At 31.4% G+C, this 26,048-nt stretch overlaps 3 protein-coding genes across 3 annotated transcripts; all 3 read left to right on the forward strand.

Moving 5' to 3' along the window:
* The first annotated feature begins 468 nt into the window (after window positions 1–468).
* Window positions 469–1,904, forward strand: LOC121785312. Its single transcript, XM_042183699.1, has 3 exons — window positions 469–479; window positions 598–1,175; window positions 1,734–1,904. The coding sequence occupies exons 1-3, from the start codon at window positions 469–471 to the stop codon at window positions 1,802–1,804; spliced, it is 660 nt and encodes a 219-aa protein (XP_042039633.1). The 3' UTR covers window positions 1,805–1,904.
* Window positions 1,905–20,780: 18,876 nt separating this feature from the next.
* Window positions 20,781–22,599, forward strand: LOC121785583 (cytochrome P450 71AU50-like). The gene is made up of 2 exons (XM_042184056.1): window positions 20,781–21,739; window positions 21,815–22,599. Exons 1-2 carry the CDS (start codon window positions 20,855–20,857, stop codon window positions 22,427–22,429), a joined length of 1,500 nt encoding a protein of 499 aa, XP_042039990.1. The 5' UTR covers window positions 20,781–20,854; the 3' UTR covers window positions 22,430–22,599.
* Window positions 22,600–24,162: 1,563 nt separating this feature from the next.
* LOC121785584 (cytochrome P450 71AU50-like) lies at window positions 24,163–26,048 on the forward strand. The gene is made up of 2 exons (XM_042184057.1): window positions 24,163–25,038; window positions 25,126–26,048. Exons 1-2 carry the CDS (start codon window positions 24,163–24,165, stop codon window positions 25,783–25,785), a joined length of 1,536 nt encoding a protein of 511 aa, XP_042039991.1. The 3' UTR covers window positions 25,786–26,048.

Here is a 26,048-nt window from a genome sequence, read left to right on the forward strand (position 1 = left end):
CTTACTTGCGGAGATAGCCTTTTGAAAACAAACAACGTACTAATAAGACTCGAGAAATTCACATACTTATAGAAATGCATGCCCCTACTTTATTTCTTTTATCATTTGATCACCGTTAGAAAATTTTAGAAACTTGCATAATAATTAAATCGGGAAAAATTAATTAATAGTCTTTCTTTATTAAACTTAATTATTTTTGTACTTGAGAACGCCGTCTCCCTCTTTCTTTCCATTTCCTTAGCGGCCGCCCGAGGCGTCACGGGGCGATGCCGGTCGGCCCCTTGCGTCTCCACTCAAATTTTTCCATCATCGAGAACTCAATAATTTATTCGGGAATTAAAATAATTAAGCTCCAAGCTCGAATCCTCAAATAAATTCCACTCCAACAATATTTAATTTCCAAGTCCACTAGTTTAATTATGTAGCTCAATCCAACAAAATCTCCCGGCCCAAAACATAATTAAATAAATGACCCCATGGTCCATTTCAATAAATGAGGCAGCCCATTTATTCCCTCCATTCAATTCTGGGCCCAAATTCCTTTTAATTAATTTATTAGCCCAACTACTTAAATGGAAAAAGAAAAGAGGCATGAAGCCCACATTCATACTCCCTTTCGTCGTGCATCCCCCATTCCTATTCTCTTTCTCCCCTTTTTCTCATCTCCAATTTCCAATCCCTAATTTGGAGAACACTGTGGCAGCGGTTCTTTTCCCCCTCTCGCCGACCCTTCTCCTTCCTCATCCCGGAGCCAAACCGACGAGAGTCGGTCGCCGCGCTCACGCTCTCCTCCGATCATTGTCACCGGCGTCGAATCCTTTCTCCCGACGAGGTTGCCGACAGAGAAGGCGTCGCTCCCTGCCTCCCTGCGAAGTTACCGATAGGAAGGAGGCGCCGCCTCCCTTCCACGGCGTCGATACCGACCGCCGCTGCCTCCAACTCCTCACCGCCGATCCTCCGTCGCTGCTGGTGGCCGTCGTCCAGTAACCGTCTCGGCTGTCTGAAATCAGCCGCTGCTGCTGCCGCTGCACAGAGCCGGCTGTTTGTTCGCCGCTGCTCCGTCGGTGGTCGTGCAGCCCCGAAACATCACGGCAGCCCCCGATTCGTCCCGAAACCAATCCGAACCACCCCGAAACAGCCCCGAACAAAAAGGTTCCGATTGTTCAATTCGCATGGTAAACATATAAGTTCTGATTGTTCAATTCGCATTTCGATTTTGCCATGAGAAAGTTCAATTGTGTTAAATGCTTGAGTTATGCTATTAGTTCGGTTGATGCTATGATTATGCATATGCTTACATATATTGAAAGAAAAGAAAGGACTTGGTGTTTACTTTTTGATGGGGAAGTAAAGTGTTGTTGGATTGTAGAAATCTCCCTCCTCGGACTCCTCTATGTTTTGTGGGGTTGGTGTGTGCAGAGAGAATAGATGGTGTGATGGTGATGTGGGGGTGAAGAAAACAATTGTGTATATGTATAAAAGATGGCGGTGAAAGTGGCGTGGATAGCAAGTTGGTTGTGGCAACTTGCCTGCCACATTCCTATCTCAAATCTCTTTTGTCAGAGGAGGGGAAAAGATTTGTCTACTCTAATTAAATGCATCAATTAATGTTGTGTTGAAAAAAAAAACGATTCTCTGGATCTACCCCCTCTCTCTCTCTTTTTTTTAATTTTATTTGTTTATTAAAGTAACTATTTGAGTATTTATTCACTTGTTCATTTAATTTGGTGTAGGTATGATCAGTTCAAGTTTGTGGTTGTCCGCGTTGAAGTACCCGATTTTTATTAGAACACAGGATGTATAGATTAAATTTTGTTGGACTTTTGTTGGATGTATCGGACATATAAATTTTTATTTTGGGATCTTATTTATTTATTTATTTATTATATATTTATTTATATTCATATAGGTGTATTATATATTTGCATGTTCTATTCACTTGCCTATCGTCAAAACAAATAACGACGACAATCTATCGTAGCTAGGATTTAATCGCATAAAAGTCACTTATATAGGTAATCAAGCTAATAATTTCTAATAATATTGGCTTAGCGGGTCGTTACATTCTACCCCTCTTAAAAGAAATTTCGTCCCGAAATTTAGGGAGTATTTAGACAAAAAGCTCGGGATATTTCTCCTTCATTTTCTCTTCTAGCTCTCATGTTGCCTCTTCTGGTCCGTGGTTTTTCCACAAAACTTTCACTGTAGTAATCGACTTGTTCCGAAGCTGTTGCGTCTTTCAATCTAGTATTTCCACCGGCTTTTCTTCGTAACTCAGGTCAGACTCTAGAGCGATTTTTCGTGGCGCATCACATTTTTCTTTTTTTTTTAAACACGTACATTCGAAGTTGGGAGACGTGGAATACGTTGTGTGCGTTCCAAAAGTTGGGTGGTAATGCCAAGCGATATGCTACTGGGCCCACTTCCTCTAGAATTTCATAGGGTCTCACGCGAGGAAATTTAGAGGTGGTCTAACAGTTTTAACTTTGATAGGAACTGAACTTGGGATTCCAAGAGAAATATTCGAATCGTTCTTGCTTTGTGTAGGCTCCAAGGTAGCCATGAAAATAAAACGATTATAATTATTTCAATTACGTGAGTGTTTGGTTCACCACAAACTTTTTCCAGTAGCTTGCAACAAAGGTTTTTATGAAGTGCAAAGACTAGGCTCAATTAGGCTCATTATGCTCACTCCCAGAAAAGAAAAGATACAACTTCAAAGGGCTTGAGCTATACCCAGAGAACTTGAGAATTTTATTGTGGAAAGAGCATGCCAGATAGAATAAATTGCAAAAGTGAGGGGTATGATGAATAGAATGTAGATGTCAATTCGTATATAAAGAAATGAATAAATCATCCATAGAGTACCATTCCAAGTCAAATTTAGATTATCTAATCAGAATTATCAATGATTTTAAGGTTGAATAGGAATCGTTAGGTGCTTTAATTTGCAAAATTTAATAATTGTAGTTTAACCCCGAACAATCTTTGGAAAAAAAAATAAATTGAAGCATATCCGTAATCAAAGATGGTGGCTAAAAATAGTTACACTCACAATCCACATGTTTATTAGTAGCTTGCTTAGAGTTAATTTTGTTATAAACATATTATACATTGAATTATTGAAGCAAATCCATAATCGTTTTTTCTTCTCAATACATATATAAAGAAATGGATAAATCATCCACAGAGTACCATTCCAAGTGAAATTTAGAATTATCTAATCAGAATTATCGATGATTTTAAGGTTGAATAGGAATCATTAGGTGCTTTAATTTGCAAAATTTAATAATTGTATTCTATCCCCGAACAATCTTTTGAAAAAAAATAATTGAAGCATATCCGTAATCAAAGATGGTGGCTGAAAATAGTCGACACTCACAATCCACATGTTTATTAGTAGCTTGCTTAGAGTTAATTTTGTTATAAACATATTATACATTGAATTATTGAAGCAAATCCATAATCGTTTTTTCTTCTCAATTCATATATAAAGAAATGGATAAATCATCCAAAGAGTACCATTCCAAGTCAAATTTAGAATTATCTAATCAGAATTATCAGTGATTTTAAGGTTGAATAGGAATCATTAGGTGCTTTAATTTGCAAAATTTAATAATTGTATTCTATCCCCGAACAATCTTTGGAAAAAAAATAATTGAAGCATATCCGTAATCAAAGATGGTGGTTGAAAATAGTCGACACTCACAATCCACATGTTTATTAATAGCTTGCTTAGAGTTAATTTTGTTATAAACATATTATACATTGAATTATTGAAGCAAATCCATAATCGTTTTTTCATCTCAATTCGTATATAAAGAAATGGATAAATCATCCATAGAGTACCATTCCAAGTCAAATTTAGAATTATCTAATCAGAATTATCAATGATTTTAAGGTTGAATAGGAATCATTAGGTGCTTTAATTTGCAAAATTTAATAATTGTACTTTATCCCCGAACAATCTTTGGAAAAAAAATAAATTGAAGCATATCCGTAATCAAAGATGGTGGCTAAATATAGTGACACTCAAATCCACATGTTTATTAGTAGCTAGCTTAGAGTTAATTTTGTTATAAACATATTATACATTGAATTATTGAAGCAAATCCATAATAGTTTTTTCTTCTCAATTCATACATAAAGAAATGGATAAATCATCCACAGAGTACCATTCAAAGTGAAATTTAGAATTATCTAATCAGAATTATCGATGATTTTAAGGTTGAATAGGAATCATTAGGTGCTTTAATTTGCAAAATTTAATAATTGTATTCTATCCCCGAACAATCTTTGGAAAAAAAAATAATTGAAGCATATCCGTAATCAAAGATGGTGGCTAAAAATAGTCGACACTCACAATCCACATGTTTATTAGTAGCTTGCTTAGAGTTAATTTTGTTATAAACATATTATACATTGAATTATTGAAGTAAATCGATAATCGTTTTTTCTTCTCAATTCATATATAATGAAATGGATAAATCATCCATAGAGTACCATTCCAAGTCAAATTTAGAATTATCTAATCAGAATTATCAATGATTTTAAGGTTAAATAGGAATCATTAGGTGCTTTAATTGGCAAAATTTAATAATTGTATTTTATCCCCGAACAATCTTTGGAAAAAAAAATTAAATTGAAGCATATCCGTAATCAAAGATAGTGGCTAAAAATAGTGACACTCACAATCCACATGTTTAATAGTAGCTTGCTTAGAGTTAATTTTGTTATAAACATATTATACATTGAATTATTGAAGCAAATCCATAATCGTTTTTTCATCTCAATTCATATATAAAGAAATGGATAAATCATCCACAGAGTACCATTCCAAGTGAAATTTAGAATTATCTAATCAGAATTATCGATGATTTTAAGGTTGAATAGGAATCATTAGGTGCTTTAATTTGCAAAATTTAATAATTGTATTCTATCCCCGAACAATCTTTGGAAAAAAAATAATTGAAGCATATCTGTAATCAAAGATGGTGGCTGAAAATAGTCGACACTCACAATCCACATGTTTATTAGTAGCTTGCTTAGAGTTAATTTTGTTATAAACATATTATACATTTAATTATTGAAGTAAATAGATAATCGTTTTTTCTTCTCAATTCATATATAAAGAAATGGATAAATTATCCACAGAGTACTATTCTAAGTCAAATTTAGAATTATCTAATCAGAATTATCGATGATTTTAAGGTTGAATAGGAATCATTAGGTGCTTTAATTTGCAAAATTTAATAATTGTATTCTATCCCCGAACAATCTTTTGAAAAAAAATAATTGAAGCATATCCGTAATCAAAGATGGTGGCTGAAAATAGTCGACACTCACAATCCACATGTTTATTAGTAGCTTGCTTAGAGTTAATTTTGTTATAAACATATTATACATTGAATTATTGAAGCAAATCCATAATCGTTTTTTCATCTCAATTCATATATAAAGAAATGGATAAATCATCCATAGAGTACCATTCCAAGTCAAATTTAGAATTATTTAATCAGAATTATCAATGATTTTAAGGTTGAATAGGAATCATTAGGTGCTTTAATTTGCAAAATTTAATAATTGTATTTTAACCCTGAACAATCTTTGGAAAAAAAAATAAATTGAAGCATATCCGTAATCAAAGATGGTGGCTAAAAATAGTGACACTCACAATCCACATGTTTATTAGTAGCTAGCTTAGAGTTAATTTTGTTATAAACATATTATACATTGAATTATTGAAGCAAATCCATAATCGTTTTTTCTTCTCAATTCAGATATGAAGAAATGGATAAATCATCCACAGAGTACCATTCAAAGTGAAATTTAGAATTATCTAATCAGAATTATCGATGATTTTAAGGTTGAATAGGAATCATTAGGTGCTTTAATTTGCAAAATTTAATAATTGTATTCTATCCCCGAACAATCTTTGGAAAAAAAAAATAATTGAAGCATATCCGTAATCAAAGATGGTGGCTAAAAATAGTCGACACTCACAATCCACATGTTTATTAGTAGCTTGCTTAGAGTTAATTTTGTTATAAACATATTATACATTTAATTATTGAAGTAAATAGATAATCGTTTTTTCTTCTCAATTCATATATAAAGAAATTGATAAATTATCCACAGAGTACTATTCTAAGTCAAATTTAGAATTATCTAATCCGAATTATCAATGATTTTAAGGTTGAATAGGAATCATTAGGTGCTTTAATTTGCAAAATTTAATAATTGTATTCTATCCCCGAACAATCTTTGGAAAAAAAAATAATTGAAGCATATCCGTAATCAAAGATGGTGGCTGAAAATAGTCGACACTCACAATCCACATGTTTATTAGTAGCTTGCTTAGAGTTAATTTTGTTATAAACATATTATACATTGAATTATTGAAGCAAATCCATAATCGTTTTTTCATCTCAATTCATATATAAAGAAATGGATAAATCATCCATAGAGTACCATTCCAAGTCAAATTTAGAATTATCTAATCAGAATTATCAATGATTTTAAGGTTAAATAGGAATCATTAGGTGCTTTAATTTGCAAAATTTAATAATTGTATTCTATCCCCGAACAATCTTTGGAAAAAAAAATAATTGAAGCATATCCTTAATCAAAGATGGTGGCTGAAAATAGTCGACACTCACAATCCACATGTTTATTAGTAGCTAGCTTAGAGTTAATTTTGTTATAAACATATTATACATTGAATTATTGAAGCAAATCCATAATCGTTTTTTCTTCTGAATTCATATATGAAGAAATGAATAAATCATCCACAGAGTACCATTCAAAGTGAAATTTAGAATTATCTAATCAGAATTATCGATGATTTTAAGGTTGAATAGGAATCATTAGATGCTTTAATTTGCAAAATTTAATAATTGTATTCTATCCGCGAACAATCTTTGGAAAAAAAATAATTGAAGCATATCCGTAATCAAAGATGGTGGCTGAAAATAGTCGACACTCACAATCCACATGTTTATTAGTAGCTTGCTTAGAGTTAGTTTTGTAATAAACATATTATACATTGAATTATTGAAGCAAATCCATAACCGTTTTTTCTTCTCAATTCATATATAGAGAAATGGATAAATCATCCAAAGAGTACCATTCCAAGTCAAATTTAGAATTATCTAATCAGAATTATCAGTGATTTTAAGGTTGAATAGGAATCATTAGATGCTTTAATTTGCAAAATTTAATAATTGTATTCTATCCCCGAACAATCTTTGGAAAAAAAATAATTGAAGCATATCCGTAATCAAAGATGGTGGCTAAAAATAGTCGACACTCACAATCCACATGTTTATTAGTAGCTTGCTTAGAGTTAATTTTGTTATAAACATATTATACATTTAATTATTGAAGTAAATAGATAATCGTTTTTTCTTCTCAATTCATATATAAAGAAATTGATAAATTATCCACAGAGTACTATTCTAAGTCAAATTTAGAATTATCTAATCCGAATTATCAATGATTTTAAGGTTGAATAGGAATCATTAGGTGCTTTAATTTGCAAAATTTAATAATTGTATTCTATCCCCGAACAATCTTTGGAAAAAAAAATAATTGAAGCATATCCGTAATCAAAGATGGTGGCTGAAAATAGTCGACACTCACAATCCACATGTTTATTAGTAGCTTGCTTAGAGTTAATTTTGTTATAAACATATTATACATTGAATTATTGAAGCAAATCCATAATCGTTTTTTCTTCTGAATTCATATATGAAGAAATGAATAAATCATCCACAGAGTACCATTCAAAGTGAAATTTAGAATTATCTAATCAGAATTATCGATGATTTTAAGGTTGAATAGGAATCATTAGATGCTTTAATTTGCAAAATTTAATAATTGTATTCTATCCGCGAACAATCTTTGGAAAAAAAATAATTGAAGCATATCCGTAATCAAAGATGGTGGCTGAAAATAGTCGACACTCACAATCCACATGTTTATTAGTAGCTTGCTTAGAGTTAATTTTGTAATAAACATATTATACATTGAATTATTGAAGTAAATCCATAATCGTTTTTTCTTCTCAATTCATATATAAAGAAATGGATAAATCATCCACAGAGTACCATTCCAAGTCAAATTTAGAATTATCTAATCAGAATTATTAATGATTTTAAGGTTGAATAGGAATCATTAGATGCTTTAATTTGCAAAATTTAATAATTGTATTCTATCCCCGAACAATCTTTGGAAAAAAAAATAATTGAAGCATATCCGTAATCAAAGATGGTGGCTAAAAATAGTCGACACTCACAATCCACATGTTTATTAGTAGCTTGCTTAGAGTTAATTTTGTTATAAACATATTATACATTTAATTATTGAAGTAAATAGATAATCGTTTTTTCTTCTCAATTCATATATAAAGAAATTGATAAATTATCCACAGAGTACTATTCTAAGTTAAATTTAGAATTATCTAATCCGAATTATCAATGATTTTAAGGTTGAATAGGAATCATTAGGTGCTTTAATTTGCAAAATTTAATAATTGTATTCTATCCCCGAACAATCTTTGGAAAAAAAAATAATTGAAGCATATCCGTAATCAAAGATGGTGGCTGAAAATAGTCGACACTCACAATCCACATGTTTATTAGTAGCTTGCTTAGAGTTAATTTTGTTATAAACATATTATACATTGAATTATTGAAGCAAATCCATAATAGTTTTTTCATCTCAATTCATATATAAAGAAATGGATAAATCATCCATAGAGTACCATTCCAAGTCAAATTTAGAATTATCTAATCAGAATTATCAATGATTTTAAGGTTAAATAGGAATCATTAGGTGCTTTAATTTGGAAAATTTAATAATTGTATTCTATCCCCGAACAATCTTTGGAAAAAAAAATAATTGAAGCATATCCTTAATCAAAGATGGTGGCTGAAAATAGTCGACACTCACAATCCACATGTTTATTAGTAGCTAGCTTAGAGTTAATTTTGTTATAAACATATTATACATTGAATTATTGAAGCAAATCCATAATCGTTTTTTCTTCTCAATTCATATATGAAGAAATGAATAAATCATCCACAGAGTACCATTCAAAGTGAAATTTAGAATTATCTAATCAGAATTATCGATGATTTTAAGGTTGAATAGGAATCATTAGGTGCTTTAATTTGCAAAATTTAATAATTGTATTCTATCCGCGAACAATCTTTGGAAAAAAAATAATTGAAGCATATCCGTAATCAAAGATGGTGGCTGAAAATAGTCGACACTCAATATCCACATGTTTATTAGTAGCTTGCTTAGAGTTAATTTTGTTATAAACATATTATACATTGAATTATTGAAGCAAATCCATAATCGTTTTTTCTTCTCAATTCATATATAAAGAAATGGATAAATCATCCACAGAGTACCATTCCAAGTCAAATTTAGAATTATCTAATCAGAATTGTTAATGATTTTAAGGTTGAATAGGAATCATTAGGTGCTTTAATTTGCAAAATTTAATAATTGTATTCTATCCCCGAACAATCTTTGAAAAAAAAAATAATTGAAGCATATCCGTAATCAAAGATGGTGGCTAAAAATAGTCGACACTCACAATCCACATGTTTATTAGTAGCTTGCTTAGAGTTAATTTTGTTATAAACATATTATACATTGAATTATTGAAGTAAATCGATAATCGTTTTTTCTTCTCAATTCATATATAAAGAAATGGATAAATTATCCACAGAGTACTATTCTAAGTCAAATTTAGAATTATCTAATCCGAATTATCAATGATTTTAAGGTTGAATAGGAATCATTAGGTGCTTTAATTTGCAAAATTTAATAATTGTATTCTATCCACGAACAATCTTTGGAAAAAAAAATAATTGAAGCATATCCGTAATCAAAGATGGTGGCTGAAAATAGTCGACACTCACAATCCACATGTTTATTAGTAGCTTGCTTAGAGTTAATTTTGTTATAAACATATTATACATTGAATTATTGAAGCAAATCCATAATCGTTTTTTCATCTCAAATCATATATAAAGAAATGGATAAATCATCCATAGAGTACCATTCTAAGTCAAATTTAGAATTATCTAATCAGAATTATCAATGATTTTAAGGTTAAATAGGAATCATTAGGTGCTTTAATTTGTAAAATTTAATAATTGTATTCTATCCCCGAATAATCTTTGGAAAAAAAATAATTGAAGCATATCCTTAATCAAAGATGTTGGCTGAAAATAGTTGACACTCATTATCAACATGTTTATTAGTAGCTTGCTTAGAGTTAATTTTGTTATAAACATATTATACATTGAATTATTGAAGCAAATCCATAATCGTTTTTTCATCTCAATTCATATATAAAGAAATAGATAAATCATCCATAGAGTACCATTCCAAGTCAAATTTAGAATTATCTAATCAGAATTATCAATGATTTTAAGGTTAAATAGGAATCATTAGGTGCTTTAATTTGCAAATTTTAATAATTGTATTCTATCCCCGAACAATCTTTGGAAAAAAAATAATTGAAGCATATCATTAATCAAAGATGGTGGCTGAAAATAGTCGACACTCACAATCCACATGTTTATTAGTAGCTTGCTTAGAGTTAATTTTGTTATAAACATATTTTACATTGAATTATTGAAGCAAATCCATAATCGTTTTTTCATCTGAATTCATATATAAAGAAATGAATAAATCATCCAAAGAGTACCATTCCAAGTCAAATTTAGAATTATCTAATCAGAATTATCAATGATTTTAAGGTTGAATAGGAATCATTAGGTGCTTTAATTTGCAAAATTTAATAATTGTATTTTAACCCCGAACAATCTTTGGAAAAAAAAATAAATTGAAGCATATCCGTAATCAAAGATGGTGGCTAAAAATAGTTACACTCACAATCCACATGTTTATTAGTAGCTTGCTTAGAGTTAATTTTGTTATAAACATATTATACATTGAATTATTGAAGCAAATCCATAATCGTTTTTTCTTCTCAATACATATATAAAGAAATGGATAAATCATCCACAGAGTACCATTCCAAGTGAAATTTAGAATTATCTAATCAGAATTATCGATGATTTTAAGGTTGAATAGGAATCATTAGGTGCTTTAATTTGCAAAATTTAATAATTGTATTCATCCCCGAACAATCTTTTGAAAAAAAATAATTGAAGCATATCCGTAATCAAAGATGGTGGCTGAAAATAGTCGAAACTCACAATCCACATGTTTATTAGTATCTTGCTTAGAGTTAATTTTGTTATAAACATATTATACATTGAATTATTAAAGCAAATCCATAATCGTTTTTTCTTCTCAATTCATATATAAAGAAATGGATAAATCATCCAAAGAGTACCATTCCAAGTCAAATTTAGAATTATCTAATCAGAATTATCAGTGATTTTAAGGTTGAATAGGAATCATTAGGTGCTTTAATTTGCAAATTTTAATAATTGTATTCTATCCCCGAACAATCTTTGGAAAAAAAATAATTGAAGCATATCCGTAATCAAAGATGGTGGTTGAAAATAGTCGACACTCACAATCCACATGTTTATTAATAGCTTGCTTCGAGTTAATTTTGTTATAAACATATTATACATTGAATTATTGAAGCAAATCCATAATCGTTTTTTCAACTCAATTCGTATATAAAGAAATGGATAAATCATCCATAGAGTACCATTCCAAGTCAAATTTAGAATTATCTAATCAGAATTATCAATGATTTTAAGGTTAAATAGGAATCATTAGGTGCTTTAATTTGCAAAATTTAATAATTGTATTCTATCCCCGAACAATCTTTGGAAAAAAAAATAATTGAAGCATATCCTTAATCAAAGATGGTGGCTGAAAATAGTCGACACTCACAATCCACATGTTTATTAGTAGCTAGCTTAGAGTTAATTTTGTTATAAACATATTATACATTGAATTATTGAAGCAAATCCATAATCGTTTTTTCTTCTCAATTCATATATGAAGAAATGAATAAATCATCCACAGAGTACCATTCAAAGTGAAATTAAGAATTATCTAATCAGAATTATCGATGATTTTAAGGTTGAATAGGAATCATTAGGTGCTTTAATTTGCAAAATTTAATAATTGTATTCTATCCGCGAACAATCTTTAGAAAAAAAATAATTGAAGCATATCCGTAATCAAAGATGGTGGCTGAAAATAGTCGACACTCACAATCCACATGTTTATTAGTAGCTTGCTTAGAGTTAATTTTGTTATAAACATATTATACATTGAATTATTGAAGCAAATCCATAATTGTTTTTTCTTCTCAATTCATATATAAAGAAATGGATAAATCATCCACAGAGTACCATTCCAAGTCAAATTTAGAATTATCTAATCAGATTTATTAATGATTTTAAGGTTGAATAGGAATCTTAGGGGCTTTAATTTGCAAAATTTAATAATTGTATTCTATCCCCGAACAATCTTTGGAAAAAAAATAATTGAAGCATATCCGTAATCAGTAGCTTGCTTAGAGTTAATTTTGTTATAAACATATTATACATTGAATTATTGAAGCAAATCCATAATCGTTTTTTCATCTCAATTCATATATAAAGAAATGAATAAATCATCCATAGAGTACCATTCCAAGTCAAATTTAGAATTATCTAATCAGAATTATCAATGATTTTAAGGTTGAATAGGAATCATTAGGTGCTTTAATTTGCAAAATTTAATAATTGTATTTTAACCCCGAACAATCTTTGGAAAAAAAAATAAATTGAAGCATATCCGTAATCAAAGATGGTGGCTAAAAATAGTTACACTCACAATCCACATGTTTATTAGTGGCTTGCTTAGAGTTAATTTTGTTATAAACATATTATACATTGAATTATTGAAGCAAATCCATAATCGTTTTTTCTTCTCAATTCATATATAAAGAAATGGATAAATCATCCACAGAGTACCATTCCAAGTGAAATTTAGAATTATCTAATCAGAATTATCGATGATTTTAAGGTTGAATAGGAATCATTAGGTGCTTTAATTTGCAAAATTTAATAATTGTATTCTATCCCCGAACAATCTTTTGAAAAAAAATAATTGAAGCATATCCGTAATCAAAGATGGTGGTTGAAAATAGTCGACACTCACAATCCACATGTTTATTAGTATCTTGCTTAGAGTTAATTTTGTTATAAACATATTTTACATTGAATTATTGAAGCAAATCCATAATCGTTTTTTCATCTGAATTCATATATAAAGAAATGAATAAATCATCCAAAGAGTACCATTCCAAGTCAAATTTAGAATTATCTAATCAGAATTATCAATGATTTTAAGGTTGAATAGGAATCATTAGGTGCTTTAATTTGCAAAATTTAATAATTGTATTTTAACCCCGAACAATCTTTGGAAAAAAAAAATAAATTGAAGCATATCCGTAATCAAAGATGGTGGCTAAAAATAGTTACACTCACAATCCACATGTTTATTAGTAGCTTGCTTAGAGTTAATTTTGTTATAAACATATTATACATTGAATTATTGAAGCAAATCCATAATCGTTTTTTCTTCTCAATACATATATAAAGAAATGGATAAATCATCCACAGAGTACCATTCCAAGTGAAATTTAGAATTATCTAATCAGAATTATCAATGATTTTAAGGTTGAATAGGAATCATTAGGTGCTTTAATTTGCAAAATTTAATAATTGTATTCATCCCCGAACAATCTTTTGAAAAAAAATAATTGAAGCATATCCGTAATCAAAGATGGTGGCTGAAAATAGTCGAAACTCACAATCCACATGTTTATTAGAATCTTGCTTAGAGTTAATTTTGTTATAAACATATTATACATTGAATTATTAAAGCAAATCCATAATCGTTTTTTCTTCTCAATTCATATATAAAGAAATGGATAAATCATCCAAAGAGTACCATTCCAAGTCAAATTTAGAATTATCTAATCAGAATTATCAGTGATTTTAAGGTTGAATAGGAATCATTAGGTGCTTTAATTTGCAAATTTTAATAATTGTATTCTATCCCCGAACAATCTTTGGAAAAAAAATAATTGAAGCATATCTGTAATCAAAGATGGTGGTTGAAAATAGTCGACACTCACAATCCACATGTTTATTAATAGCTTGCTTAGAGTTAATTTTGTTATAAACATATTATACATTGAATTATTGAAGCAAATCCATAATCGTTTTTTCAACTCAATTCGTATATAAAGAAATGGATAAATCATCCATAGAGTACCATTCCAAGTCAAATTTAGAATTATCTAATCAGAATTATCAATGATTTTAAGGTTAAATAGGAATCATTAGGTGCTTTAATTTGCAAAATTTAATAATTGTATTCTATCCCCGAACAATCTTTGGAAAAAAAAATAATTGAAGCATATCCTTAATCAAAGATGGTGGCTGAAAATAGTCGACACTCACAATCCACATGTTTATTAGTAGCTAGCTTAGAGTTAATTTTGTTATAAACATATTATACATTGAATTATTGAAGCAAATCCATAATCGTTTTTTCTTCTCAATTCATATATGAAGAAATGAATAAATCATCCACAGAGTACCATTCAAAGTGAAATTAAGAATTATCTAATCAGAATTATCGATGATTTTAAGGTTGAATAGGAATCATTAGGTGCTTTAATTTGCAAAATTTAATAATTGTATTCTATCCGCGAACAATCTTTAGAAAAAAAATAATTGAAGCATATCCGTAATCAAAGATGGTGGCTGAAAATAGTCGACACTCACAATCCACATGTTTATTAGTAGCTTGCTTAGAGTTAATTTTGTTATAAACATATTATACATTGAATTATTGAAGCAAATCCATAATCGTTTTTTCTTCTCAATTCATATATAAAGAAATGGATAAATCATCCACAGAGTACCATTCCAAGTCAAATTTAGAATTATCTAATCAGAATTATTAATGATTTTAAGGTTGAATAGGAATCTTAGGGGCTTTAATTTGCAAAATTTAATAATTGTATTCTATCCCCGAACAATCTTTGGAAAAAAAATAATTGAAGCATATCCGTAATCAGTAGCTTGCTTAGAGTTAATTTTGTTATAAACATATTATACATTGAATTATTGAAGCAAATCCATAATCGTTTTTTCATCTCAATTCATATATAAAGAAATGAATAAATCATCCATAGAGTACCATTCCAAGTCAAATTTAGAATTATCTAATCAGAATTATCAATGATTTTAAGGTTGAATAGGAATCATTAGGTGCTTTAATTTGCAAAATTTAATAATTGTATTTTAACCCCGAACAATCTTTGGAAAAAAAAATAAATTGAAGCATATTCGTAATCAAAGATGGTGGCTAAAAATAGTTACACTCACAATCCACATGTTTATTAGTAGCTTGCTTAGAGTTAATTTTGTTATAAACATATTATACATTGAATTATTGAAGCAAATCCATAATCGTTTTTTCTTCTCAATACATATATAAAGAAATGGATAAATCATCCACAGAGTACCATTCCAAGTGAAATTTAGAATTATCTAATCAGAATTATCGATGATTTTAAGGTTGAATAGGAATCATTAGGTGCTTTAATTTGCAAAATTTAATAATTGTATTCTATCCCCGAACAATCTTTTGAAAAAAAATAATTGAAGCATATCCGTAATCAAAGATGGTGGCTGAAAATAGTCGACACTCACAATCCACATGTTTATTAGTATCTTGCTTAGAGTTAATTTTGTTATAAACATATTATACATTGAATTATTGAAGCAAATCCATAATCGTTTTTTCTTCTCAATTCATATATAAAGAAATGGATAAATCATCCAAAGATTACCATTCCAAGTCAAATTTAGAATTATCTAATCAGAATTATCAGTGATTTTAAGGTTGAATAGGAATCATTAGGTGCTTTAATTTGCAAAATTTAATAATTGTATTCTATCCCCGAACAATCTTTGGAAAAAAAATAATTGAAGCATATCCGTAATCAAAGATGGTGGTTGAAAATAGTCGACACTCACAATCCACATGTTTATTAATAGCTTGCTTAGAGTTAATTTTGATATAAACATATTATACATTGAATTATTGAAGCAAATCAATAATCGTTTTTTCATCTCAATTCGTATATAAAGAAATGGATAAATCATCCATAGAGTACCATTCCAAGTCAAATTTAGATGTATCTAATCAGAATTATCAATGATTTTAAGGTTGAATAGGAATCATTAGGTGCTTTAATTTGCAAAATTTAATAATTGTACTTTATCCCCGAACAATCTTTGGAAAAAAAATAAATTGAAGCATATCCGTAATCAAAGATGGTGGCTAAATATAGTGACACTCACAATCCACATGTTTATTAGTAGCTAGCTTAGAGTTAATTTTGTTATAAACATATTATACATTGAATTATTGAAGCAAATCCATAATAGTTTTTTCTTCTCAATTCATACATAAAGAAATGGATAAATCATCCACAGAGTACCATTCAAAGTGAAATTTAGAATTATCTAATCAGAATTATCGATGATTTTAAGGTTGAATAGGAATCATTAGGTGCTTTAATTTGCAAAATTTAATAATTGTATTCTATCCCCGAACAATCTTTTGAAAAAAAATAATTGAAGCATATCCGTAATCAAAGATGGTGGCTGAAAATAGTCGACACTCACAATCCACATGTTTATTAGTAGCTTGCTTAGAGTTAATTTTGTTATAAACATATTATACATTGAATTATTGAAGTAAATCCATAATCGTTTTTCTTCTCAATTCATATATAAAGAAATGGATAAATCATCCACAGAGTACCATTCCAAGTCAAATTTAGAATTATCTAATCAGAATTATTAATGATTTTAAGGTTGAATAGGAATCATTAGGTGCTTTAATTTGCAAAATTTAATAATTGTATTCTATCCCCGAACAATCTTTGGGAAAAAAAATAATTGAAGCATATCCGTAATCAAAGATGGTGGCTAAAAATAGTCGACCCTCACTATCCACATGTTTATTAGTAGCTTGCTTAGAGTTAATTTTGTTATAAACATATTATACATTGAATTATTGAAGTAAATCGATAATCGTTTTTTCTTCTCAATTCATATATAATGAAATGGATAAATCATCCATAGAGTACCATTCCAAGTCAAATTTAGAATTATCTAATCAGAATTATCAATGATTTTAAGGTTAAATAGGAATCATTAGGTGCTTTAATTTGCAAAATTTAATAATTGTATTTTATCCCCGAACAATCTTTGGAAAAAAAATTAAATTGAAGCATATCCGTAATCAAAGATGGTGGCTAAAAATAGTGACACTCACAATCCACATGTTTAATAGTAGCTTGCTTAGAGTTAATTTTGTTATAAACATATTATACATTGAATTATTGAAGCAAATCCATAATCGTTTTTTCATCTCAATTCATATATAAAGAAATGGATAAATCATCCACAGAGTACCATTCCAAGTGAAATTTAGAATTATCTAATCAGAATTCTCGATGATTTTAAGGTTGAATAGGAATCATTAGGTGCTTTAATTTGCAAAATTTAATAATTGTATTCTATCCCCGAACAATCTTTGGAAAAAAAATAATTGAAGCATATCTGTAATCAAAGATGGTGGCTGAAAATAGTCGACACTCACAATCCACATGTTTATTAGTAGCTTGCTTAGAGTTAATTTTGTTATAAACATATTATACATTGAATTATTGAAGCAAATCCATAATCATTTTTTCATCTCAATTCATATATAAAGAAATGGATAAATCATCCATAGAGTACCATTCCAAGTCAAATTTAGAATTATGTAATCAGAATTATCAATGATTTTAAGGTTGAATAGGAATCATTAGGTGCTTTAATTTGCAAAATTTAAAAATTGTATTTTATCCCCGAACAATCTTTGGGAAAAAAAAATAAATTGAAGCATATCCGTAATCAAAGATGGTGGCTAAAAATAGTGACACTCACAATCCACATGTTTATTAGTAGCTTGCTTAGAGTTAATTTTGTTATAAACATATTATACATTGAATTATTGAAGCAAATCCATAATCGTTTTTTCTTCTCAATACATATATAAAGAAATGGATAAATCATCCACAGAGTACCATTCCAAGTGAAATTTAGAATTATCTAATCAGAATTATCGATGATTTTAAGGTCGAATAGAAATCATTAGGTGCTTTAATTTGCAAAATTTAATAATTGTATTCTATCCCCGAACAATCTTTGGAAAAAAATAAATAAATTGAAGCATATCCGTAATCAAAGATGGTGGCTGAAAATAGTCGACACTCACAATCCACATGTTTATTAGTAGCTTGCTTAGAGTTAATTTTGTTATAAACATATTATACATTGAATTATTGAAACAAATCCATAACCGTTTTTTCTTCTCAATTCATATATAAAGAAATGGATAAATCATCCAAAGAGTACCATTCCAAGTCAAATTTAGAATTATCTAATCAGAATTATCAGTGATTTTAAGGTTGAATAGGAATCATTAGGTGCTTTAATTTGCAAAATTTAATAATTGTATTCTATCCCCGAACAATCTTTGAAAAAAAAATAATTGAAGCATATCCGTAATCAAAGATGGTGGTTGAAAATAGTCGACACTCACAATCCACATGTTTATTAGTAGCTTGCTTAGAGTCAATTTTGTTATAAACATATTATACATTGAATTATTGAAGCAAATCCATAATCATTTTTCTTCTCAATTCATATATACAGAAATGGATAAATCATCCATAGAGTACCATTCCAAGTCAAATTTAGAATTATCTAATCAGAATTATCTAATCAGAATTATCAAAGATTTTAAGATTGAATAGGAATCATTAGGTGCTTTAATTTGTAAAATTTAATAATTGTATTCTATCCCCGAACAATCTTTGGAAAAAAAATTAATTGAAGCATATCCGTAATCGTTTTTTCTTCTCCATCCACACATAAATAAATGGATAAATCATCCATAGAGTACTAATCCAAGTCAAATTTAGAATTCTCTAATCAGAATTATCGATGGCGTTAAGGGTGAACCTGAACCATTAGATGATTTAATTTCAAATTTTAATAATTGTATTCTATCCCCGAACAATCTTTGGAAATGGAATATCTCCAATAGTCCAATGTTAATATTTTAAATTTATTTTCGGATAAAAATCCTTAATGCCTTGGGCCCGTAGGGATGTCAGTGTATCCCATAATTCGTGGACTGGCCGAATAGCCCACCAAATTTATAGGGTTAGGGCTGAAGATTTCTAGCCTAATAACATTAAAACCTTATTAGCCCGCACCCGACTAACCCATAACCCATTAGGGCCAGAGCCCAAAATCAGATGGGCTGGCCCCGAAAACCCGATAAAATTTCAATTATTCTATTTTTTTACTCCTAATTCGACACTTCATTGACTAATTTTATAATATAGATAACTGGAAAAATAACTTTCAATTTTATATTAAATATACAAATTATATATTGAATTTTATTAATATAATAATTGATAAATAAATTAAAATTTTCAAATTCACTAAAATAATATTTAAATTTCTAAAACAATCATTAAAATTTCACGAAATATCTCAAATATTAGTATTTGATCATGTTTATGATTGAGTTTAAACATATATCTCAAATTTATCATAATTAAATGTTTTACATTTTATGAATATAACTAATTTTCTTTACTCCCTCCGTCCCCAAAGAATATGCACTTTGGGTTCGTCACGAGTTTTAATGCATAATTGGTAAAGTAAGAGAGATGTAGAAAGAAAAAATAAATAAAGCATTGTTAATGGAGAATGAGTCTCACCTCATTAGAGAGAAAATACTTCCAAAAATTAGAAAGTGCATATTCTTGTAGGACGGACTAAAAAGGAAATAGTGCATATTCTTGTGGGACGGAGAAAGTATTATTTATTGGATTGATCGCATGTTAATCATATCGGTAGCAACCCGATTAACCCACTGGGCTAGCTCGAAACCCGAGCTTTTAGGGTTAGAGTTGAACTTTTATAACCCGAAAGAAATCACAACCCGAATAGTCTGTACCCGATTGACCCGCAACCCGAGTAGGGTTGACCCGCAACCCGACGATGAAAAAGGCAGGATCAGTGTCCAATAACCCGAGTAGGGTTGACCCGCACCACCTCTACCTCGACGCAATTAAATGTCACACACCAGAAGGAAGCAGGATCAGTGTCCAATACCATACTAGTTACTACCATACAAGTTGCATACATAAAAAAGGCAGTAAAGAAGAGTGGGTCAGCCATCCATTTTCTCTCACGTGTTGTACTGTTTATCTTTCACATCTGTAGTTGAAATTTGTTGGACCACAGGTTTAAAGAAGAAAATAGTGAATAGTAAAAAAAAACAAAAATCAAACATGTCTGTCATCAGGGGCTGTAATTTTCATTGATGGCTTGCCCAGTAATTTTATTAGGTAACAATATGAAAGAAAAGGCACTGTTTGCCTTGTGATATCATTGTACTAATACCATGTATATTATGAGAAAAGTAAAGGAATGAACATTTAGTAAATTGTTGTGTTGATTATCTGATTTAAATTATACTTCCTCCTGCTTATTTTCTTTTTTGATTTGTCACAATTAATATGATCTATTATTTTATTTTATTTTATTTTATTTTATTTTATTTTATTTTATTTTCCATTTTTTATTAATTCTCTTTATTTAATAAATTTAATAAAAATTTGAGATGGAGGGAGTGTTAGGTAGGAGTACAAAAAAGTAGATAAGACATACAAAGATGGTAACGTGAGCCAAAAAAAATGGAACTTGCTTGGTTTTGGCTGACAATTATGGCCATTTTAGCTGGTTCTTTAATTTCGTTGGCGGCGAGGAGGAAGAAGAAGACTAAGAGTCTGCCTCCAGGTCCAAGAGGGATCCCTATTCTGGGACATCTACACATGATGGGGAAGCATCCCCACCAAGACTTCCAAAGGATTGCCAAAGACCACGGCTCGATTATGTACATGCGATTCGGGTTCGCTCCAATCATCGTCGTTTCATCTCCTGAAGCAGCTGAGCTTTTCCTCAAGACGCATGACCTTGTTTTCGCCAGCAGACCACCTCATCAGGCTGGTAAGTATCTGGCATGGGATCAGAGGAATCTTGCATTTGGGGCTTACAGCCCGTATTGGCGGAACATGCGCAAGCTATGCACCTTGGAGCTGCTCAGCACCCTTAAGATCATTTCTTTCCGGCCTATGAGAAGGGAAGAGCTTGCTCTTTTTGTTGAATTCCTCAAGGAAGCATCCCGACAACACGTTGCTGTTGATCTTAGTGCCAAGATCTCGTCCCTGACCGCAGAGATGAGCTGCAGACTGGTGTTTGGCAAGAAATATGCTGACAAGGACATAGATGAGAGAGGCTTCAAAACTGTGATCCAAGAATGGAATAAACTAGTAGTAGTTCCCAATTTGGGTGATTACTTTCCGTTCCTTGGAGTCTTGGATCTTCAAGGGCTGACAAGGAAGATGAAGGCAATAGCAAAAGTTTTTGATGTTTTCTTCGAGAAAGTTATAGAAGACCATGTTCGAGCGGTAAATCGTGCAGAGGAGGCCAAAGACATTGTTGATACCATGATGTCCATAATGCAAAGTGGAGAATCTGAATTTCAGTTTGATAGACGTAATATCAAGGCCATTATGCTGGTAAGCACATGGTCCAATGAATAATTCTACATCTTGTTTGGATAAACATTAGTTGATGATGAATTTCATTTGCAGGACTTGCTCCTAGCCTCAATGGATACAGCAGCAGCTTCAATTGATTGGATACTCTCCGAACTGTTGAGAAATCCATCAGTTATGAAGAAAGTACAGAAAGAGTTGGAACAAGTGGTGGGATTGAAGAGGATGGTTGAGGAGTCTGATCTCGACCAGCTCGAATATCTCGACATGGTTGTAAAGGAAAGCTTTAGGCTGCATCCAGTTGGTCCACTGTTGATTCCTCACTATTCCATGGAAGACAGCAAGGTTAACGGCTATGACATACCGAAAGGGTCAAGAATATTCATCAACACATATGCAATTGGGCGCGATCCAAATGTATGGACTGATCCAGAGATGTTCATTCCAGAGAGGTTCATTGGGAGTGACATTGATCTCAGGGGACAACATTTCCAGCTCCTCCCATTTGGGTCTGGGAGGAGAGGTTGCCCCGGAATGCAACTGGGGCTCATCCAAGTTCGACTGATTGTGTCACAGTTAGTCCACTGCTTCGATTGGCAGCTCCCAAATGATATGTCGCCAGAGGAGCTGGACATGAATGAGGAAGTTGGCATTGTTGTTTCAAGGGCCAATCATCTCATGGCAATCCCGACGTTTCGGTTGCAGAACTAGCATTTGAAGCAAACATGTAAAAATTTGCTTCCTGAAAGCAATCTATATAGAAGCAAAGTAAGACAAGCTAAATAAGTACTCAAAGCCAGGCTATGAGATATCAAAATTATATCAACTCATGTTTGATTATTGCATAGTTGTTCAGCTGAAATATGAAATCATTTGAACCATGCATTTATGCTTCTTTAATTATGTTCAGTACAAGCATTTTATCCCAATCATGTAAAAACATAATTTAGAGTAAGATTATAACAGATGATTAGGGCCAAACTATAAAAAAGTGTTAGTAGCCTGAACACAGTTTCAAACTCCATTTATAAAAGGGCAAAACCTAAAGTTTTCAATATCCCTAAAATATAATGTAGCTAAATTAAAGCTGAAGTGTCAATTATATATTGAACAACTGATCTCAAATTTTACAAACTTTTGTCTAACTTTAGGTTTTCCCACAAATTTAAAACTTGATTATAAATATAATAAACTTTTTTTTTCCAAGCAGAAGTTGCAATCCTGACCTAATTAGCTGCAAACTTGCAAATGGAAAAATTTTAATTTGGTATGAGTTGTAGGAATCTGAGATTATGCGTTTCGATTCTGGAATAAATGACATTAAGATTTAAGACAGGGACACCTTAGGTCAAAAAATCGTTGCCATATATTATTTCACCTAAAAGAAACACCAATATTTTATTATTATACAATTTCAATGATATATACAAATTTTCTAGTTTCGTCACGTAATCAGCATCTCACTCAAATTGGTGGTTTCTGTGAAATATTAATATTGCACCTAAAATGGTAAATTATTTATCATCATGCGAAACATCTAGCTTTAATTTTGAAAAGTTAAAAAACATTTTTATAGTAATATTTTAAACTTCCTAATAAATACGCATACCATTACGTCACAAATCCATGTGTTTGACATTTTGCTTTTAAATAATTTGATTGAATAGATGAATAATTAAAGCATATCATAAATCATTTTTTTGTCCATTGACATAAGAGGAAATGAATAAAATGAAATCAATTAGAAATGGGACATGGGATAAGATTTAAGAGTTTTAACACATCCCCTCAAGTGTGGGCTGGAATGACACATCGGACTTCCATCACGTGGATAGGCAAGAGAAGATGGGCTGGAATGACAAATCGGACTTCCATCACATGGGTAGGCAAGAGAAGAGATAAAGAGATAAAATCTATCATCGACTTGGGTCCGCTCTGATACCATATTTGAAATGAGCCACTCACCCCTTAAAAGGCCTTATAAGGGGGAGGGTTATTCATACTTATATAGATGAGCTAGGATCACCACTAAGTCATGTGGGACAAGATTTAAGAGTTTTATAACAAAATCCATATAACACTTTTCTAACTTTTTTCCATTTTTAGTATACAGACTCCACATTCCACTAACTTTACACTCACAATCCATTATAAAACTAATAAAAAGTAGGACTCACATTCCAATTACTTTCTCCCTTACTTTTTTTTATAAAGTCAAACAATTTCTTCCAAAATAATTTTTCAAATGGTTCAATGCAATACCACTACAACATTTTGAGTAATACTACTAATCAGTAGCCATTAAAAGATGGTATGCAAGCCCACATTAAATTCATATTTATGGAAAAGACATAGCAGAATTAATATGAATGAAAACACACATCTATAAATCCATTCAAACAAGCTTATAAAGAGATCAATCACTGAATAAATTTTGCAAAAAAATGGAACTTACTTGGTTTTGGCTTACGGTCGTGGCCGTTTTAGCTGGTTCTTTGGCGTCGTTGGCTATGAGGAGGAAGAAGAAGCTGCCTCCAGGTCCAAAAGGGATCCCTATTCTGGGAAATCTACACATGTTGGGGGAGAATCCCCACCACGATCTGCAAAGGATTGCCAAAGACCACGGCCCCATTATGTACATGCGATTTGGGTTCGCTCCAATCATCGTCGTTTCATCTCCTGAGGCAGCTGAGCTTTTCCTCAAGACGCATGACCTGGTTTTCGCCAGCAGACCTCCTCAGCAGGGTTTTAGGTATCTCTCATGGGGTCAGAGGAATCTGGCATTTGGGGCTTACGGATCGTATTGGCAGAACATGAGCAAGCTATGCACCGTGGAGCTGCTCAGCACCCTAAAGATCAGTTCTTTCCGATCTATGAGAAGGGAAGAGCTTGGTCTTTTTGTTGAATCGCTCAATGAAGCTTCCAGACTACATGTTGCTGTCGATCTTAGTGCCAAGGTCGTGTCCCTGACTGCAGAGATGAGCTGCAGAATGATGTTTGGTAAGAAATATAATGACAAAGACATAGATGAGAGAGGCTTCAAAGGTGTGGTCCAAGAAGTGATGACACTAGTAGCAGCTCCGAATTTGGGTGATTACTTTCCTTTCCTTGGAGTCTTGGATCTCCAAGGACTGACAAGGAAGCTGAAGGCAATCGCAAAAGTTTTTGATGTTTTCTTTGAGAAAATTATAGAAGATCATGTTCGATCAGGGGGTCGCCCTGAGCAGGCCAAAGACATTGTTGATACCATGATGTCCATAATGCAAAGTGGAGAATCTGAATTTCAGTTCGACAGACGTAATATCAAGGCCATTATGCTGGTAAGCACAAGGTCCAGTGAATAATTCTTCATCTTGTTTGGATATACATTTGCTCAGCAATACTTTGATGACGGATTTCATTTGCAGGACTTGCTCATAGCTTCAATGGACACAGCAGCAGCATCGATTGAGTGGATACTCTCCGAACTGTTGAGAAATCCAACAGTTATGAAGAAACTACAGAAAGAGTTGGAACAAGTTGTCTCAACAGTTATGAAGAAACTACAGAAAGAGTTGGAACAAGTTGTGGGATTGAAGAGGATAGTTGAGGAGTCTGATCTCGACCAACTCGAATATCTCGACATGGTTGTGAAGGAAAGCTTTAGGCTGCACCCAGCGGCCCCGCTGTTGTTACCTCACTATTCTAGGGAAGACAGCAAGGTTAATGGCTATGACATACCAAAAGATTCAAGAATAATCATCAACACATATGCAATTGGCCGTGATCCAAATGTATGGACTGATCCGGAGAAGTTCATTCCGGAGAGGTTCATTGGCAGTGATATTGATGTTAGGGGACAACATTTCCAGCTCCTCCCATTTGGGTCTGGGAGGAGAGGTTGCGCCGGAATGAAACTGGGGCTCATCCAAGTTCGACTCATCGTGTCACAGTTAGTCCACTGCTTCGATTGGCAGCTGCCGAATGAGATGTCGCCAGAGGAACTGGACATGAATGAGGAATTTGGCATTGTTGTTTCAAGGGTTAATCATCTCATGGCAATCCCTACCTTTCGGTTGCACAACTAGATTATGACTCAAAACAATCTAAATAAGACAAGCTAAATAAGTACTCACAGCCAGGCTATAAGATATCAAAATTATTTCAAGTCAAGTTCAATTATTGCATAGTTGTTCAATTTAGATTAAGATTATAACAGATGATTAGGGCCAAATTATTAAGAAGAGTTAGTATGCTGAGCACAGAACAATGTGATTAACAATTCATCAAACACATTGCGGGCAATCTTAAATAGGCACGCATATACCATTCGAAACATCCCCAAAAACAT

The sequence above is a fragment of the Salvia splendens genome, chromosome 21 (assembly GCF_004379255.2).
Source record: "Salvia splendens isolate huo1 chromosome 21, SspV2, whole genome shotgun sequence".
NCBI classification, from domain to species: Eukaryota; Viridiplantae; Streptophyta; class Magnoliopsida; order Lamiales; family Lamiaceae; genus Salvia; species Salvia splendens.